This window comes from Heterocephalus glaber, unplaced genomic scaffold (assembly GCF_053883595.1).
Source record: "Heterocephalus glaber isolate CG9 unplaced genomic scaffold, H.glaber_assembly_v1.0 deba00000676, whole genome shotgun sequence".
Taxonomy (NCBI): domain Eukaryota; kingdom Metazoa; phylum Chordata; class Mammalia; order Rodentia; family Bathyergidae; genus Heterocephalus; species Heterocephalus glaber.
Genome location: NW_028258156.1, coordinates 126,241 through 145,631, shown reverse-complemented (window position 1 = coordinate 145,631; position 19,391 = coordinate 126,241). Strand labels below are relative to the sequence as shown.

Below are 19,391 nucleotides of genomic sequence, written 5' to 3'. Positions count from 1 at the left end.
GGCCAGGCTGGGTCCACAGGTCGGCCTCTGAAACTGGGGCAGCTAAGATATCCCCGGGAGACACACTGAGCTAGGAGCCACCATCCCTGGAATACAGAGCCCAGGCTTCTCCAGACAGACCTGATGGCCACACCCTACAGCAGGTGTCCAGCCTGGCTCCTCTGGCCCTACATCCACATGCAGGGGACAGCGCCCAACCTGAGACTCTCTCTCTGGTGTCACAGAAGCTAGCTCAGAATGAGAACAGGGTGGCCTGGGATGTAGGGGGTTTAGTGTTTTGGGGACAACCCCATTGAGGAGGCATGGTGGGTCAGGGTTAGCAGGCCAACTTCCCCATCTTCAAAGGGACAATTCTAAGACCTGTGTACATGTTTCCTCAGGGGGTTACGGTGAGATGGATCCTGAGTATCCTGGTGCTAACCTACTCATCGTCTCCCTCTATTGGTTTCTTCCCTTCCCTGTCTTCTCCAAACCCCTTGCTATGTGTTCCTGGACCACCTCTCAAACAAATGAGTCGCACTAAGTCTTGGTCTCCTGGCCCAAATTCTGACTGTTTCATAGCATTTGTGTGGCTTTAGGTAAGTTGCTTAACTTCTCTGAGCTCTGCTTCCTCAGCTGTCTGGTGGGAATGACCAGAGCTTGCCTTGAAGGTCGGCACACGGTTACATACTCATGGAGGGCTCTCAGTCTCAGGCTGGCCTAATGAATGTCATTTTTCCCATGACAACAGCCAGGAGCCAGGCTTCCTGCAAACTCTGCCACTCGACTGACTTCCCAGAACCCAGAAATAAGTGAGCGTCTCTTAGCAGCAGAAACAGCTGGGGAGGGCAGGAGAGGTAGGCATGCCAACAATATCTCCAACCAAGAGGACAGCAGGCAGGTGGTGGTGACAAGACAAGAGATCTGTCCTGAGCTCAGGGCTACCGGCTGGGACTGGTGACCCTGGGCAAGCCGGTTTATCTGTTTCTTCACCTGTAATCCTGACTTCTTTTGTCTCGAGGATGAAGGATTGGAAGGAAAAAGAGGGCTTGGGGAAGTGCTCAGCTTGGAATCTGGAAGCCTCAGTTGGGGCAGGCAGCTGGCTCCAAAGGGAAGATGGTCACAGAGCCAGAGAACAGGGTGCACACGAGAAAGCGGGGGTCGGGGTGGGGGGTGTTGAGGCCCCTGATGCCCCGCTCTTTTCCCCTTTTCTTGTTGCTTCCTCATGACTGGCCCCACATCTTTACAGCAATGAACACCCCTGCTTTGTTGGTCCCCATCCAGGCCACCATTTCTTGGCTGGGTCCCAGGCTCAGCAAAATCCCTATCCTCCTACCATTGATTGGCTCTGGCAGCTGGCAGGGAGGGAATGGATCTTATGGGGTTTCCATTCACACTGAGGGCCAGTGACTCACTGCAGCTGGGAGTCCAAGGACAGTCCTCCCCCACTCACTGCTGACAAGAATGGCTCCTGCTTCAGAAGGGAGCAAAGTCCTGACAATGAATTTCAGGCAGTTGGTGAGAACCCTTCCCAGTCATCATCTGCTCACATGCACCAAGAACACTCCCAAGATAGGACCTAGTGAATCCCAGAAGTCACAGAAAGGATGGGAGCAAGGAAATGGAAGAGATAAACAGTAGTTGTCTCCATGGTAGACAAGAGCCAGCCTCACTAGGCAGCTGCTGTGTGCACAGAGTTTCCCAGAAGGCATGGTGGCCCTTTAAGGAAGCTGGTACATACCCGAGCCTGAAATAAGTCTTACGTAAATGCCAATTTTGTATGGGGCTTTTTTGTATTTTTTTTTTTTAATGTATGATATATAATGGGTTCTTTTTGTTGAATGTGGCCTCTACTTAAGTTCTATCTTAATTAAAGCTCGTTGTGGTTTAAAGACGTGCTGGCAGTTATACCTTAGATTTGAATACACTCAGCAAAGGGCGGGGAGCTGAACGGGGAACAATTGCTCATTACGCTGCATTCCTGCATTCGGGATTCTGCCGCCCCAGGCTGCGGGTGGGGGCGAGCCCAGGAGGGGGTTGCTGGGGGCTGAGAGGAGCTCAAGTTTGGGCTGAGCAGAAGCCCACACATCCTTCCCTTGCCTCCAGCTGCCTGCTCACCTGGCTGCCTCAGCGCTGTACCTGGCAAGGGCACCTGGTACAGATCAGACCGGGGAAGGCACTAGAAATCCACCTGTTAGACCCTTTCTCCATCCACTGGAAGAACCTGATGTCCAGAGACGCACAGGGTACAGAGACTGAGGAAGGGCGAGTTGGGCGTGCTGGGAAGAGAGGAGCTGTGTGTCGGATATGGGGGCAGAACACAGAGTGAATGTGGGGGTCTTCCTAGACCACATCTTTCCAGGGTCTCTGTTGTCCTCCTGGTCCCCCAGCCATGCCAGTCCCCGCAGAGGACCTACCAGGAGCACGAGGATGATGGGGCCTTGGTAGATGTAGTCCACCAGGTTGCCGGGCTCCTTGCCAAACCAGCACCTGCAAAGATGAGGTGGCTGTGGGTGGCCTGCTGAGCTGAGCTTGGGGGACTACTCCCAAAGTGGCACCAGTGCCCTCTGGCTTGTCCCTTTCTGAGCACGATCTCCAGGGCTGCCCTTTCTAGTATGCCAGGCTGGGCAGCCCCAGTCCTGCTCGCTGCCCTGGCTGGGCCCTGGGCTGTGCTTTCCTCCACATGGTGGGTCTGTCTGGTTTCCCAGCAGGATTAAGGGGAGGTCTGGGGGCTCCTCCTCAGCTTCCTGCCCCACAAAGATTTCTGGGCAGGGCTGGGAATACAGGAGGTACAGGAACAAAGGGAGAGCTGGGCTTCTTCACACTGGCCCAGGGCCTGCCACCTGTGCCTACACTGCTCAAACTTGCTGCTCTGTGTGCTAGGCATTCAGCTGCACAAGGGAGCAGATATGGAGGTGGAGCCTTCCTTCACCCTGGGCCGCATCTTCCAGTCTTTGAACTGAGCCGTGTGCAACCACTGAAGGGAGCCTGCTGCCTGGCTGACCTCACTGTCTGTCAGAAGCTTGATTTACTCTCCAGGGATGCCAGATGGGGAGATGCTTAATGGTCTAGAGGAAGAGCAGGGGCAAGTTTCAGTCTGGCTGTGCCAGAAATGGCTGGACCTCGGGGAGGGTCCACTGAGTCTGGAAACTCTGTGTCCTGCATAGCCAGTGCACACCAGCCCCCAAAAGAAATACTGCCTCTTAGCACCCAAACTTCTGGTCTCTACTTGAACACCTTCTTTGACCGGAAGCTCACTGCTCACCAAGGAAGTCCAACATTAGGACTCGGTTCTTGGCCTCACCCCTTGAATCCAATCTGGTCTCTCCAGCCCCTGCAAGCCCTTGGAGATCCTCACACTGAGACTTATGTTCTCCAGTCCCCCTTCTGTCACTATCTGGCACCTGACTTCCTGTTTGCTCCTAGGCTGGCCTGTGGCTCAGGATACCAGCCTCTGTTGTAGGGAGCACCCTGGAACTGGACACTGCACCCAGGCAGACACTGGAATGTCCAAAAACAAGCTCTGGGTGAGCTCCAGCCTCAGCTACCATCTAGATGGAAAGCCCAACACCCCAGTCTCTTCCATGTATCTTTGGCCAGACCTGACATACCCAGCTCCAAGAAGGAGCACATTCCAAAGGCCAAGAGGGTCCTGCACATGGAGCACTTAAAGAAATCATGATTTCTAATTGAATTCAACAAACCAAACTGCCTTAAGATTTACCAGTGAGTCCTTCTGGATGTGGGGATATTTCTGTCAGTCTAAGGACAACAGGATCAGGAACCTGTCTAGGGCTGGCTGCAGCTCCCACCCCATGGTGGAGCTGGAGCCCATGGCTGACCTGTCTGGATCCCACTGCCCTGTGCAGCCACCCCACTTACTTTTCATCTTCATAACACAGTTTGCCAATGACCCAGGCGACGATGATGGGGCAGGGGACACCTGAAAGAAGGACAGACGTGGGCTGCAAGGGACAGACAGTGGGAAAGGGGCCCTCTTGTATGACTCAGAGGAGGGGACCACATGGGGCCTGGATGGTGTTCCTGCCCTTCTAGCTGCAGTCCTTCCATGACCCAGGGATGCCCTGTCCCCAGGCCCCTGGCTCCACTCTCAGCTGTCTTCCACATGCAGGGGATGAAGGTGCGATTTTTCGAGGGCTTGGGACAGAAGTAGAGCCAGCCCTTTTCTCTTTAGACACTGGAGGCAAGGGCCTTGGCTCAGTTGCTCTGGCAGATGAGTGCTGCCTGTGTAAAATCCTCTAGGGGGATTCTCAGCTCCTTCCTGGCCAGCATGGAGGAAGTGGCTGCATCCTGGGGCTGTTCTGGATGAAGCAGGAAAGGCTGTGCCTGGTTCTCAGACCCAAGATGAAGGGAGATGACCTCAGCCATGCCTCTCCCCCACAAGACCCCAGAACCCTCACACCATCCAATGAAGAGGAAGATCCACTTGCGCAGGCGCTCAGTGGAGTAGGTCATGGCGATGGCCGTGTGCAGGTAGCAGCCCTCCACGAACATCCAGAAGAAGTTGGTGACCACAAAGTAGTTGAAGACGGTGGTGATGCAGCGGCACCACACCTGCACACAGGGCAGGGGTGTCAGGAGCTTCTTGGGGCCCAGGGAAGGCCAGTTCCCCAGGCAGGGCAGCGAGGCTCAGGGCCTTCCAAAGGGCATTTATCATGTATGGTCACGGCCTCTCACTCAGAGAGGTTCATCCTCCCCCACTCTGGGATGGAGGTAAGGTGGCATTCTCCCCTGGGTCCAGAGTGTTTTAACTTCTCTAGAATACTTCTGAATTTCTCTTTTTAAGAAAAGGGAGACTGGTTTTGAGCTTTCTATAGGCAGAGGCTGGGACAAGGAACGGAATATGAGCTTTCAACCAGACTCAACCACAACAAAGGGAGTGAAATGGTCACATGAGGATGAGGTCCTCAAGGCCTCCGGGTGTGCGGATTCGGGATGTGGAGTGGGTACTGCTGGCTCTGGAGGGGGCCTCGCTAGCTCCTTGGCCTCTGGGAAGTTGCTGCCCTCTCTGAGCCTTGCTGGGGCAGTGAGAGGAAAGATGGCACAGATATGCCAAGTATGAGCTGTGCTCAGGGCTGCTGCATGGTCTGCCTCCCCCAGCACAGAAGGATCTGTTTCTGTCCCTCTCTGCAAGGTGGCCTTCCTGAGCACCTATCTTGGGATACAGGAAACGGAAGAACCTGATCAAAGCCATGCAAAACCAGGGTCCAACCATGGCACTCCAGGTCTGAGCTTCCCAAACACCCCCAGGATTTGTCTCCAGGGAGCTCAGAGCCAAGGTTGGATGGCTGGGAACTGGGGAGGTAGCAGGCTATGATGTCAGCCAGCTGGGGGTCTGGGGAGCCCTGGGGCACCCACTTCTCTGTCCAGCTCTGGTGCCCTGGCCTGTTGGATAATCCTGTACTGAGCTGCCAGCTGCTCTGTGGCTTTGCCCAATAGTCTGAGCCCAGATCCTGGGTCCATGTGGCTGTTTGTCTCCTTGGTTCTAGAAAGTTCTGCTGACATGGGAGGCTAAAGGTCCCTCCTGCTAGATTTGCCTGTTCCCCAAGCTATGCTATGTCTCATCAGTACAAGCCAGTACTGGGCCTGGAAGGCATCCGATGTCTGACTGTACTTGTTTGGTTGTGACATAGGGCCAGTTTAAGAGTCAAACCAGGCTAGATGTCTGGTCAGGTTCAGGCCAAGAGAAGAAAATGGATGGAGAATTTGCCAAGAAAATGGTATGCCAGGGCCTGGGATTTAGCTCATTGGCACTATGCCTGCCTCGCAAGTGCAAGGTTCTGAGTTCCATCCCTGGTACTAAAAAAAAAAAAGAAAGAAAGAAAGAAAGAAAGAAAAGAAAATGGTGTGCCAAAGACCTGTGTTGATTCCATTCTATTCTACAGTTTGACAATGACTTGGCCACTTGGCATGGAGGCTCATTTCATGGAAGCATAGTTATAGCATGTGACCTTGGCTTTTAAGCCCTCTGAGCCTCAGTTTCCATATCTGTATAATGGGGACCATCATCCTAACCAGTCTCATTGGCATGAAGTGAGATAAAGCTCAACAGAAGTTAGTGCCAGCCCCTCTTTCTTAAGGGGCTTGACCTCATGAGATGGGGAAAGACAGGGTGAATCTGCCTCCTGTCAGGCATAAGCAGCTGGGCCCCAGCCTCCCTGCCCTGGGGGAACAATGCATGGGGTGGAGCGAGCTCATGTCTGGTTTACACTTGAGTATCAAGCAGAGAGCCCCTGTGCCACAAGCCGGGAGTCCCCCGCCCAGCTGGAGCAACCCGGCACACTGACCTCGTTGCTCTCGTGCACTTCATGGTCAATGAGCTGCAGCAGGAACCACATGATGTTTCGCAGGATGAAGGTGGTGACCAGGTTCCAGTGGATCACATTCCGCAGGCAGCGGATGCTTCTGGGACAGGCCAGGTGAGCCCAGGTCAGCCGGGCCAGGTCCCCTGGGGTCAGAGCTCCAACATGCCTGGGGTTAGGGTCCAGCTGGGCTAGGGGCCAGTCAGAGTCTTAGCCTAGGGTGGAGGGGGTGCTGCATGGAAGCTAAGCCCTCCACCCCCATGGTGGCCAGTGTCTGGGCACCTGGCCTAACCTTCCTCTGTCCATTGGTTCTGGGCACTTGGGGGAGGTGAGAATTCCTGGGAGAGATGGGGACAAGAGAGAGCAGGGCAGGAGAAGACTCACCGCAAGGCCAGGAAAAGCAGGAAGGCGGCCAGCAGCGCCACCATGGAAACACAGTGGCCCAGGTAGTTGACCACAAGAGCAATGCGGTAGTGCAGGTCATACTTCCTCTGCTGGATGGATAACAAACATGGCAGATGGAGGCAGTGGGCATAGCATGGGGCTGGGCACTCCAGCCATGGCCATTCCTGTGTGTCCTAACTTCGGGGGCCTATGTGTCCCTCCACCCCCATGCCTGGCTCCTAGAACTTGTCCCAGGGGGCCTTGGTGGGTCTAGTCATTATAAATGGCCATGGTCAGCTGTCCCAATATGCATTTTGGGGGCACATTTGGATGTAGTCCATTCTAAGATATCCCAGAGATATAGGCACAGATTTGAAAAAATAGAAATCTAAAGAAATCTAAACAATGGGTTTAGGCTCTGCTCATACCTGAGCTGGCTGAGCAACTGAGAATGAGGCTGAGCTGGGCCTCAGTTCTGATATCTGTAGAGTGGGCCAACTTGCTCTCCCGCCTCAGGAGCAGTGGCAGAGAGAAGTCTGGGGTCTGCCCCAGGTGTAGCTATGAGGAGGGCACATCTGCAGAGCTTTGAAGGATGCTTCTCAGACCAGCTAAGTCAGTTCACTTTGTGTTATCACCAAGTGCTGCTGACTCTAGACAAATTGCCAAAAGACTCCAGTTGCAGAGAAAGCTGGAGCAGGCCCCACTTCACACGGGCCCAGCCCTCGGGGCTGCACTTGATTCCAAAAGGAGTCTCAGATTCAGCGTGCTAGATGGGGAAACTGAGGCTTGGCGGAACACAGCCTTTAGGTGTTAGGGAGCACTCTTTTTGTGTCCCATGCCCCCTTGGCTGTGTCCTCCATCAGCCCAAGCTGTCCTGGAGGTGGGACTGCCTGCCCTCCTTCCCGACTCCCACCACAGTGTCACAGAGCACAGAACAGGGGCACAGTGGCAGGGCAGGAAGTGCAAAAGGAATGGCGGGGTGATGTAGGATGGGCTTTGTCATCCTTGGGATCCTCTGTGTCCAACGTGAGTCCCAATACCTGTATAAGGACCAGGGTTGGGGCGGTGGGGCTACTCACCTTGTCATCCAAAATGGGCTCACATTGTGAGTAGTTGATCTTTGAGGCCCATGTCCCGTTCTCTAAGCATTCTCGGTAGGTGTTCCCTACAGAAGATGCCAACCACCAAGAGTCAGGTCACTCACTTCCCTCCTCAAGAACCCTCTCTGGCTTCCTGGTGCCTGAAGGATAAGGTCCACATTCCTTAGCTTCCCTGGGCCCGGAAACACAATGCATGTCTGAAAGTTTACATGAAAGTCATTTATGTGAAAGTTGCACAAAAGGCTTATTTTACATATTAGCTAAAGAATATGTTAATATCTATTTTAGTAGAATCTTTGAGTAGCTCTTTGCACATTTTCTTTCATTTTGTTTTGCTTTGTGCTACAAAACCGAACCTAATTGTGAGCACTGAGTTATGGCTGAAGATTTGTTGCTTTTTAGCACAACAAAGAATTGCCATTCTTGCCTCAATCATTTTACAGTTAGGAGCTCTGCACTTCTTTTCACCAATATCAGCAGCTGCATTTTCACAGTAGCTACTATCTGTATACATGTGTTTCCATGTGCCGGGTCTTTTCCCCTCCTCAATCCTTATGACAGCCTTATGAGAGGCTGGTGATGCTGCTCATTTTACAGAGGAGGAAACCAAGGCCAAAAAAAAAAGGTTAAGCCCTTGCCAAGGATGCAAGGATGACAAGAAGATTCCAGCCCAGCAGGTCTGGCTCCAGGTCTTATATTCTTGACCTTTAGGCTGCCAAGTTGTGGCAAAGGGAGATGAGGGGAACCTGGGGACACAGGACTGTGTGTCTGCCTTTGAGCTCCTGCTGCCCGGGAGATCATGTGATGTGTTTAGTTACTTGACAGCCAGCATCTGTATCAAAGCTGGGATGTGACATTCGAGAAGGTATTTTGGAGCAGCAATGGCTGGAGTGCAAAAGTACAGGTTTTATCAAAGGGAAATGTGAGAAGACTGAAAACTGTGTGCTCGCCTTTCTCTCCATCCTAGCCCTTACTGTGAAGGCGAGCCCTGAAGCCACTCCCTGCAGAATGCCCTCCCTCGACCCCCGCTGGGAGGCCTCTCCCACGGAGAAGGGGGTGGCTCACCTCTGTGACCCATCAGCATGCCTTCCGCCTCCCCCCTCCCCCACTTGATTACAGATTCAGAGTGATCCATTGTTGAGGAACTTTGGGCCAAGGTTCTGCCCTCTGGCTAGTGGGCAGTTGCTGTGGAGCTTCTTGTTGGCTTATGTTAGATATACAATATAAAGCTAATTAAAACAAATCACTCACAGAGCGCAGAGTCACAGAGCTGGAGGGGGGACCTTAGATTGTTTTTGGAAACAATAAGTTCTAAAATAATTAAATTACTTAAAAATCCACTTCCGTTGAGTTAAAAGCAATGGAATCATTGAGGAACACTTGCCAAAGAGCAAAACAACGGGGGAGATTCTATTAGCTTAATTATTCTTTAATTTGCTGCTGTGAGTACATAGATTTTTCAAGTTCGGGGTTGGTACTGGCCCAGTCCTGCCTCCAGGGCCCAGCAGCCTGAGCCACATCTGGCTGGGTCCAGCAAGTCTGTTGGGGACTATGTGGTCTCTCACTGATTCTGACCCTCAAAAACAGACCTGCCCCTTGTCCCTGCCCCTGGAACCTGACTTTCCCAGGTAGGCTTTGAGCATCTAAAGCCTGGAACTGTCTTCCTCAGTGACATTTGAGCTCCTGAGAGGGAGGGGTTACCTCAACATGTGAGGCCACTGACATCACTGAATAAAGCAGTAAAGATTTCCTTGGAGGGCAGGTCCTTTTGCAAAAGGCACAGTCTCTTTCTGATAGGGCTTTAAAGTCCCTCTGAGCAGGTCTGTGTGGTATAAAATAGACCTTGGTCCTGGTTATGGCTCAAAGGGTAGAAAACATTGCCTTCTTGGAAATATTTATAGATGTTATCCAGTTTCCTCAAGTTCAGTACTAGGCTACTTCCTTCAGGAAGGCCTCTCTGATTGCTCCATTCCACTGTTTTCTTGAGCACCCCCAGTCCTGATGGCTGGCACCCTGCACTCTGGCCAGCTCTGAGTGGTCCATGTGGGCGAGTCTGCTATCTTTGATAAGATGGGGGCTCCCTGAGGTCAGAGCTCAGAATGCTCATTTCTCATGGTGACTCTGTCCACAGGGTGGACTTGTGGATGAGAGCAGTCTGGATGGAGATGCTACCACGGGGACCTTTTCTGTCCTCACATTGATGCCCCAGAAGTGCCAAGTTCTGTGCATTCTGTCTCCTCTGCTTTTTTTGGAACCTGCTCCCTCTGCCCATCTCTCTGGGTCTTCTTGCCTGAATTGGCACAACATCCTCCTTTCTTGCCTCCCTACTTCTTCTGGTCCATGCTTTTTCCTGCTTAAATGTCATCAAGGCTTCTTTATTGTTCTTGAGAATAAACTCCAGCTTCCTCAGCCCCCCGGCTGCCACTTCACATGGCAGCTGAGGTTTGCACTAAGGCCTGGGACATACCTGGCTTTGCACTGATCCATCCCTTGAAGTACCCTCCTCACACTCACTCACTGCTCACAGACAAACTCCTACCTATCTGTTATTTATTTATTTATTCATTCCTGTACCAGGGATCGAACTCAGGACCTTGCACTTGCGAGGCAGGCAGTGGCACCACTGAGCTAAATCCCTGGCCCCTACCTATCTTTTATACCCCACTTCAAATGCCACCTCCTCTATGGGCCCTTGCCCAGCACCCCAGGTCTGAAGCAATCCCTTTTTTTTCTTTAAGTACTTCCTTCTTCTGTTTATTCCCATCTTTTAGACCACAGGCCTTCACATTTCACTACACATATTTTTGAGCTTGAACTACACTAACACATATTTTTGTAACACACTTTAGCACACCCCCCACATTTTTCTTTTGGTACCTGGGATGGAACTCAGGTCCTTACATTTGAGCAGCAGGTGGTGAAACCACTGAGCTAAATCCCCGGCTCTCACCCACCCATATTTGAATCCAGTTTTATAAAGCAAAATTTATCTTGACAACAGCTATAATGTTTTCCTCTCTATTCTATTCTAATGTATTCTTTTCATTTCATATTCAAATACTGGTCATGACCCGCTAAATTCATTTCACAGTCCACTATTATCCCACAATCCATAGTCTGCAATACAAAAATGTATTCTAGAGCATTTGCCATAATTCATTATGGACTTTTTCTCTTCGGTTCTAATCCTTTGCTACTGCACTTGAGCTTCCTGGGGACAGAGAAGCAGGTAGAGACCATACCGGATCATTGCATCCCTCCACAGGAGCCAGCCAGTGAGTCCACACAGGCTAAATTGAACTCATTTAGATCTGCTGAGCTCCGGGCATTAGGGTGTGAGATGTGGGATGTGGGGATGGGAAGGGTGTCCCTCCAGGGCCCCAGCCCTATCTGGGGATGAGGCACGGGAGAACTTGAAGACAGACGTTTCTGTCCTTTGAGGAAGCACTGCTGCTAATGCGGGTGCCAAGGCCTCAGGCACAGCTTTGGACAGAAGCGAGCAAGGCCCCCCATCCTGTCACTGGAACCACAGGAGGATGGGCGTGGAAAGCCTGAGGGTAGGTGGCCAGGCCAGAACTGTGGAGATGGATGCAGCGAGGTAGGTGCCCGTTACCACAGCAACACAGGTGCCCCTGCAGAGGATCGATGCCAATAGTGTGCACTGTGGCCTGCTGGGGGCATTAGGGTTTGTTTGATGCAGGCAGGGTCTTCTTTTGCAAGGCTCTGTGGTTTAGGAAGCCTAGTCCCTGTCCCCAGAGTGGCCCTGGCCTGTGGCAAGAATGACTGAAGCACGACTGTTCTCCACTCAGACACCAATAGTTTCTGGTTTAAGGAGTCACCTGGAGTAGTCCAGAACCCTAGCTGGGAGATGGGAGCCTATAATCTAGATTTTTGTCTGTGGCTGGCTAGGTGACCATGGGTAAGTATCTTCCCTCTTGGCCTCAGTTTCCCCTCTAAGAAAAAAATAATGTCAGTTGGTTCCTAATGGAGCTATTGGCATCTCAGTAGAGTCAATTGTTTGACTCCCATTTTGCTAAATGCCAATAAACCCCAAGCCACCGTGACAACTCCAAACATCCCTACATAACTTTCAAATGCTCCCCACACTGGCACCCCTATTTCTGATAATCTTACTGGCAAGGCATGGACCGTGGGAAACAGACTGTGAAGGACCATTTCTGGGTGTAGTTACGGGCAAAAGAGCCCAAGAGGCAGGTTGGCACGAGGGAGTGGGTGAGGCTCTGGTGGGGGGGGCAGCAATATGGTTATCGGATATCTGGAAAGAAAATGAGAAGAAGATGATGGCAGAGAGGTGGGGAGGGCAAAAAGCAGTATTTACCAAAGGAATGAGGCCAGGGCATGGGCTCAGAACGTTCAGCACCACGGACAGCAAAGCGGCCTGCCCGTCACCACCTCCGCAGAGCTCAACCTCACCTTGGAGAGCTCCCGAGAATGTGCCCTCCCACCTTGCTGTCACACCACTGCCCTGGGCTCAATTCTAAGAGGTCAAGCTACTTCCTATCTTCCTTAAGACTCATATCAGCCCCAGTTACCCCAATAGCTTCCAGGCTCAATCTGGGCTGGGATTGTTTTCTTGTTGACCCCCTCCAAGAAGCCATGCTTTCCCATCCAGTCCAGAGGCTCCCTGGAGTAGGAACTTACCTTCCTCTATACTATCAGGCTCAGAGTCCCCAAGGGCAGTCTTCCCTGGCTCTTTCTTGTCTTCTTTTTTCCCCCTGGCTCTTTCTTAAGCACTGCACAGAGCTTAGCATCCATGGTCCTTAGGATGGACCAAGGCTGATGCTGTTGCTTAGGTTACTGGGGAAGTCAGTGAGGGTAAAATGCTCAGGGCTGACCAAGAAGACAGTCTGCTACCTTGGGTGCCCAGGCTCCACCATGCTGCATGGCTAAAACAAAACAGTCACACATATGCACAGGAGGCATCTAGGTCTCTTCCACACACCCCTCTGCTAAGCCAGCCTTGCTGCCCAAACCTCAGCCACTGCAGTCCAACCTATACTGAGGAGAGGGTCAGTCTTAAAAGGCAAACCTGAGGGCAGCATCCACAGATACCACCAGCACTCAGGAGGCTGAGGCAGAAGAATTTTTATGAGTTCAAGGCCAGCCTGGGCTATATAGTTTATTCAAGGCCAGCTTAAACTACATAGTTTACCTCAAAAACCAACAAAATAAAACAACCCTACAGATTCCAGGTACCAAAATCTTGCTTATTAACAAAAAAAAAAGCAGCACATTGGAAATGGAATCAGTGGGCATCTCTAGGAATTTAAGAGGGGGAAGATGGTGATAAGAACAAGAGCTCTCTCCCCTGAGACGCCCTGGGGGTAGTGTCTCTGGCAGGGAGAGGTCTCCTCCTCTGCGCTATACTCTGGCAGATGCAGCCAGCTGTGCCACTTCTGCAGGGTCCTGGCCACTTGGAGTCCAGGTGGCCAGGAGAGAAAGCCTTACCCTTGGCTCTTTCACTGCCTGGAGCTGGACTCCTCCAGATCCAGCCATTTCTTTCTTGTCTGGCCTGGTGCTTTGCTTGGAAATCCTTGACCTTGACTCTGAGTCACTTTTCTTTCCTTTTGTGGGAAAAATCTCACAGCTAATCTCTTCTCCCAGCCTGCCCACCATTACTTGGACTGGGCTGTGGGTCATGTCTAATTGCTAAGAGCCACTGGGGAAGTGCAGCTGAGCTGGGGTGGTTAGGGGCACAGTCATGGTGCCAATGGTACATTCCCCTGGACTTCTCAGATTTGGTGCATCTCCCTGAGGTGACATTCCTGCCTGGCCCTGATGTGCTGCAGGCTACTTGGGATGGGGGCTCTGGGGCCCACCTTGCTCATTTCTGTCTTGATTGGATTGCAATGTATTGGTGCTAAGGGGTCAGACAGCTAGGCACATTCATCCAGTCCCAGACTGTTCTGTGCTCAGAGACTGGGAAACCCAGATGGTGAGTGGTGAATGTGAGTGCCTCTCTGGAGACATCTGCCTGTGACACCCAGGGTCAGGGAACTTTTGTTTCCTTTCTGCTGTGTTATGTGGACACTGGCCTTTGGGCTTAAATTGGCCACTCGGGGTCTTCAGAAGTGCTCAGCTCCTTATTTTCATAGGACTTTTCACTCACAATACCCTGGCAACCTTGAGTAGGCATGGAGAGGTAACAGTCCATACTCAAAGGAGATGGTGGGAAACTGAGTCACAGGGACACTCAGTCATTTAATGGAGACCATGGTGGGTGCACTGACAAGCAAAGGGGATGAGTACAATCCAGCTCAGTGTGCTACCCCAGGAGAGGAGCCTGTAGGAGGAGGCTCCACTCCATGCTCCAGCCTCTGCTGGAGCTTACTCTTTCCTGCTGCACCCTAGCAACACTCAATGGGCCTGTCACCATGACGCCAGCCTGCAGAGGGAGGCAGGAAGGAGAATGGGAGCCGGGCACCCTTGGGTCAGAGGCTGCCCTGGAACAGAGCAATGTCTGGGGGGGGACCACCTAGCATAGAGAAACTGAAGCCCCAAAAAAGAGAGAAAACCTGCCCAGAGGTGAGACACTCATCCACACGAGCAGCATTAGAATCAGCTCTCATGCTACAACTCCCATGAAGTACAGCAGGGAGGATACATCTCTGACTGGCAGAATCCCATGTCCTCCCTCAACATCAGCACATCGTTTCAGGGAGCTGAAGAGCTGACCATCTCTCAATGCCTTTGGGGACCAGACCCTCTCATTCTAGGTAGACAGACTGCCCTCTCACTAAGACAGTACCTGGAGGCTGGAGAGTTGTGGGGCTCTCAGAGGCAACAGCTGGCCACATCACCCCAGAATGAGGATGGCCATCCTCGGCATGGTGGGGCCTTCTCAGACCCAAGGTACATGGTTGCTCCTCCTTCCAGGCCCCAGGCTCCTGGCTCCTTGCACACAATTCCCTAGCTGTCTACAGGGAGCCCCAAGTGGTGTCATCTCCCCAACTTGTCAAGGCCCATGATGTCAGTATATTCTCTCTCCTTTTCACGTAGGAAAGAAAACTAAGATAAGACACTGAGGAGGGCCTGCCAGTCACTCAGTGAGTTGTGGCAAAAGCTGGCATTAGACCCAGCCCTCCAGAATCAGGCCTGGGCTCCTCCTGTCTCCACCGCAGGCCTGACTGGGGCACCTGGTTTGAGGTGTGTGGTCAGCAGGACCCAGATGACTGCACTTGGGGCCCAGATAACCTAAGTAGAAGAAGCCCTCTGGGGAGATCTCGGAGGGTTCCTGGGGGTGGAGATCCCCCTACAGGAGAGCTTTAGGGTTCTAGATTCTGCTGTGGCTGCTAGCCTGTCAGGGAATGGACGGGAGGATGCTGTGCACTCTGACCTAATGGGCAGAAAGGAGGAGAGGGGAGGGGCAGGTGAAGGTCTCAGACAGCCTTGGATTTAGATTTAGACGCTACAGCCTAAAAATCAGGAAGAATCCTTCCAGAGCATTCCGGTCCTGTACCAAGGGGCTATGGACAAGCAGCCTGCTGTCTCAGCCTAGCAGAATCTAAGTCCATGCCTTGGTCTGACATTCAAGGTTCCATAATCCTCTTCATCTCTGCCCCAACTCCCACATCTGGCACATCAATGGCCCAAGTTTTGAAGACTCTGTTCAACAACAAGGCCACCCTCCCATGTGCTCTGACAGCCTTGACTGTACTATTTCAAGAGCAAATTTAAAAAAAAAATTCTTTTGAAGAGTCTATCTGTCTCTCACTCTCTAGAACTGGAGCCCTGGAAGGCAGGTTCCAGTGTTTCCCATCTCGAGAAGCTGGATTCTAACCTCCTCGGCGCCTTCTGGGAAAAAGGGCAACATGCTCAACACACCAATAAAAGATGAGTTTGAGCTGACAGTGAAGGGGCTGGAGGGTCTCCAGGGAGGGGGAAGAAGCTCAAGAGGTGAGGCTTCCCTGACACCAGGGCCCATGCACACAGGGTGAACAGAAGCCAGAGCATGAGCCAGGGGCTCCCAGACCAGCAGAGGCCCTCCAGGGCTCAGGCTTGCCATGGAAGCCTCAGAAAGCATCTCACTCTGTGGGTTAGTCCTTTCCTCCCTTGTATTGAGGGAAAGGGGAGTGCTAGGTGCCAAGCACAGAAGGCCCCATAGCTGGGCTGCTCTGTGTAGCCAGAGAGGGACAACTTCTGCTCTCTCTTCCTCCCTCAGCCATACCTTCTGTGATGGCCACGAATGCCCCAGCTTCCCTCTCTCCCAGCTTCCTTTCCAAGGAGGAAGAACACTGCCCTGAGTTTCTGCACTCACAGCTTCTGCTTCCACCACCAGGAGGCAGGGTTTACAGGGACTCTCCCTGCTGCTGATAGCCCCATCCCTGAGTGAGTCCTCAAAAACTGTCATTCTCTGCTCCAAGACCTTCAAGGTCACCCAGCCACCCCAGGAGGCCTCCCAAGAATACCCCAGTGCCCACCAAGCCCTCTTGCCAATCTCTGACTGTGGTCTTTAAGTAGCCTGGGGTTCCCTGAAGGCAGAGCTCAAACTTTCTTGTTACTTTTTCTCCCTTGGGGTTCACAAGGAGATTCCTGCCTAAGCAGGCAGACCCAATCCAAGGACCCTCTGGCTAGAGACCACTCAGCACATGGGTTTCCATTTTAATACAACCAGTTCTTTGGCATGTTTCTAGAATGGGGTGAGGCTAGGCAGGGTGTCCTCTCTTCCTCTCTCCTGGAAGATTCTCAGCGCAGATGGGCGCAGATGATCCCAGCAGTGGATGGTGAAAGTCTGAGGTCATGAAGGCAAGGCTGACCCAAGTTCACCTATGATTCCGCAGGAGGAAAATGGGCCATGTCCTGGAGGGAGGGAGCAGGGCCCTGCTTTGCAGCCACAGATACAATGTGCACAGGCAAGAGGTGGCGCCAGTAGGGCAGATAGAATGAGGGATGGGGCAAGGGGGAGACAGCAGACTTGGGAAAGGGAGAGGGAGGGCAGGAGGGATGAAGGCCAGGGAGAAGGGATAAGGAGAGATAAAGGGAGGGAGAGAGGGAGAGACAGAGTTGGAGAGGGGGAGGGAGATAAAGACAAAGGCACAGAGACAGAGATTAAGAGAAACAGGAAGACAGGCACACAAACAAAGACAGAGAAGGTCCAATCAGAGACAGAGACAGGAAAGACACACAGACCACACATACAGACAGACAGGGAGATAGAGGAGGCTCACAGAGGTAGGTTGGAGAAGTCTATGGAATGGGGTAGATGGGAGGGAGATGGAATTTATGTGCCTCCTCCCACCCAACAAACCTCTGCTGGGCTACTCACTTCTCTCTTCCCTGCAGATGGGCGACTGAGGCCCAGGAAAGGGCTGGGACTTGCCCCAGGTTATACTACATTATGACATCTAGGATTGTAAGGGCATCCCAGGATTTGAACCTGGGCTCTGGGAGCACTAGGGAGAGGCAGAGACCATCTCCCACTGCAGATTCCAAATGCCAGATCCTGCCCTCCCAGGCTGCCTTGTGAAGCTGGTGTGTGTGACTCAGCTTCCCGGGGTGATGCCTCCCCATCAGATGCACTGCCAGAGGGAAGTGTGAACTGGAGTCCACAAAATGGAGACAGAGAAGGTCCTCCAGGGAAGGCCTCAGGGCTTCAGATCCCAGGGCAGAGGTAGCAGCAGGGCTGCAGCCCAGATAGTGGTCAAGGCTGGTGGCATTAGAGGTGTTCTCAGGGAGGGCAGGGGTTCCCTCTTGTGCCAGCTTTGCCTTATGTTCTTGACTGGAGGCCCCAAATGTGGTTCTTCAGTGCACTCAGCAGTTCCACAAGCTCCTCGATAAATACTCTTTTAACAAGGCCCTTCTCTGCTAACCTGGCATAGCTGCTTCCTGAGAGGCTGCAGAGCCTGGATTTGAATCCTTGTTCAGTTATAAGAAAAGTCACTTAACTTCTCCTTGCCTCAGTTTCCCCATGTGTAATATGAGGACCGTCAGTAAGTTTCCAGTTTATGAATATTTGAATTGTGAACTTTCACAAACGGATCTAGCATTATGTAGATTTGAACAAATCACAAAAGTAGCTCACGTGCCTGCCAGACACTGTCACAGTGTGCTGCTGTGTGCTTACTGCACAGTGCTATAGTGCACAGCAGTACAGGGCTCAGGCAGAGCCCAGGATGTCCAGAAGCAAGAGGAAAAGCAGTGGTGATGTGGAGGTTTGGTTTTTTTATGCTTTACATTGTATATTTGTGTCAAAGGTGTATAAGACTCACTTCGTCGGACATACAAACCAATCTGACTTATGAACGTTCTTCCGGAAGGGAACTTGTCTGTAAGTCGGGGACTTACTGTACTAGGTCTCTGTTACTGGGATGGGGGTAAGGATTGCGTGAGTTAGATGACAGCACAGACACATGGAGGCCTGCTGTGATGCCGGCGTCACTGGAGTGGGCACACCCACCGACCTGGTTCTGCACGACAAGTGTGTGTGGCCTTGCACCCCTCCGCCCCGTGGCTGCTGCACCTGCAAATCATCTCTGGCTGAGGCCGATGATGGCTCCAAGCTGCCCTCCCTAACTGGCTCCCACAGGACCTGAAACCTGCCAGCTGCCTTCCTTCCACCCAGGGGGGTCCCCTGGGCCTTCCCACCCAGCACGGCTTCCTGAGCACCTCCACCCAGGTGTCCTTTTAAAGCCAGCACAGCCCGCACTGTGTTCAGTACCTTCCTGGGCATCTGTGTGGCCCCTGCCTTACCCCACCTCCTTGTCAATTCCAGTGCCCGAGGTTACTTGCAGTGGTGCCTTCCTCTACACCCACAGCTTCTGCTCCACCTTAGGGCAGCTTCAGTCGCCTCCTTTACCACCCCTCTCCCTTGGGAGGGCTAGATGCCCAAAGAGCAGAGCTCTTCACCCACAAGCTCATCCAGGCTCTCTCCTGCACTCATAGTGAAGGCCTCTGTGGTGCTGTGCATCATTGGCGCCCCATGACCCTCTCTGTTCTCATCTGATTTCCTCCTCTATACCTATTACACACTCATCGGCTGAATCCAACCTTCCCCAGAGGTGTAGCTCAAAGGCCTAAGTCCACCCCATCTTCCCCTCTCTGTCCCTCTATGGCCTCCTCCCAAGCTGAATGTATCACTCCAGGAGATGGTGCTGCCCTGTGGTAAGAGTGAGGGCTGTGGGTCCCCTGGCTATGCTGGTTCATGGGGTTAGAACCCCGAACAAGTTACTTTCTGACTCTGAGTCTCCTCATTCTCATCTGCAATGTGGGCATAAAACCTTGTGTCTCAGGGAGTGGTCAAGAGTGGGATTGTGGATGTAGCCTCTCTTGGTGGGGTTTGGCACCTGGACAATGATTGGTGTCTGCTTGTTCTGTGGCTGGTCCTTCATGCTCAGCTGAGCTGAGTGATCGTGGGACCACTGCCTAAGTTGTTCTCCCCACTGGGCAATTCTTGTCCTCCAAGGACTGAGGCTTCAGGGAGTGTTATCTGCAGCATAACAAGACGGGGCAGGAAGAGGAGCCTGGACACTTCCCCCAGGCTTCTCCCAGGAGTGCTCTCCTCTCCATGTCCTTCTTTCTAAATGCAGGATCCCAGTGAAAAGGCAAATGGAGGAGGAGGAAGCAGCAGCCCACTGGCCAGAGGTAG

General features: G+C 52.5%; 1 protein-coding gene across 4 annotated transcripts in view; it reads right to left on the bottom strand.

The window, feature by feature from the left end:
• The window catches only part of Crhr2 (corticotropin releasing hormone receptor 2), a 46,026-nt gene that overhangs the window by 8,343 nt on the left and 18,292 nt on the right, over positions 1–19,391 (bottom strand). For 2 of the 4 annotated variants that reach the window (XM_021254050.2, XM_004839472.3), the window contains 6 exons: positions 7,766–7,851; positions 6,687–6,796; positions 6,288–6,405; positions 4,401–4,554; positions 3,862–3,922; positions 2,397–2,469 (listed from right to left, as the gene is read on the bottom strand). In XM_021254050.2, coding sequence (XP_021109709.1) covers positions 2,397–2,469; positions 3,862–3,922; positions 4,401–4,554; positions 6,288–6,405; positions 6,687–6,796; positions 7,766–7,851 — 602 coding nt within the window. The remainder of the gene's footprint in view (positions 1–2,396; positions 2,470–3,861; positions 3,923–4,400; positions 4,555–6,287; positions 6,406–6,686; positions 6,797–7,765; positions 7,852–19,391) is intronic. The other 2 variants (XM_087206566.1, XM_087206567.1) reach the window with 1 other exon arrangement.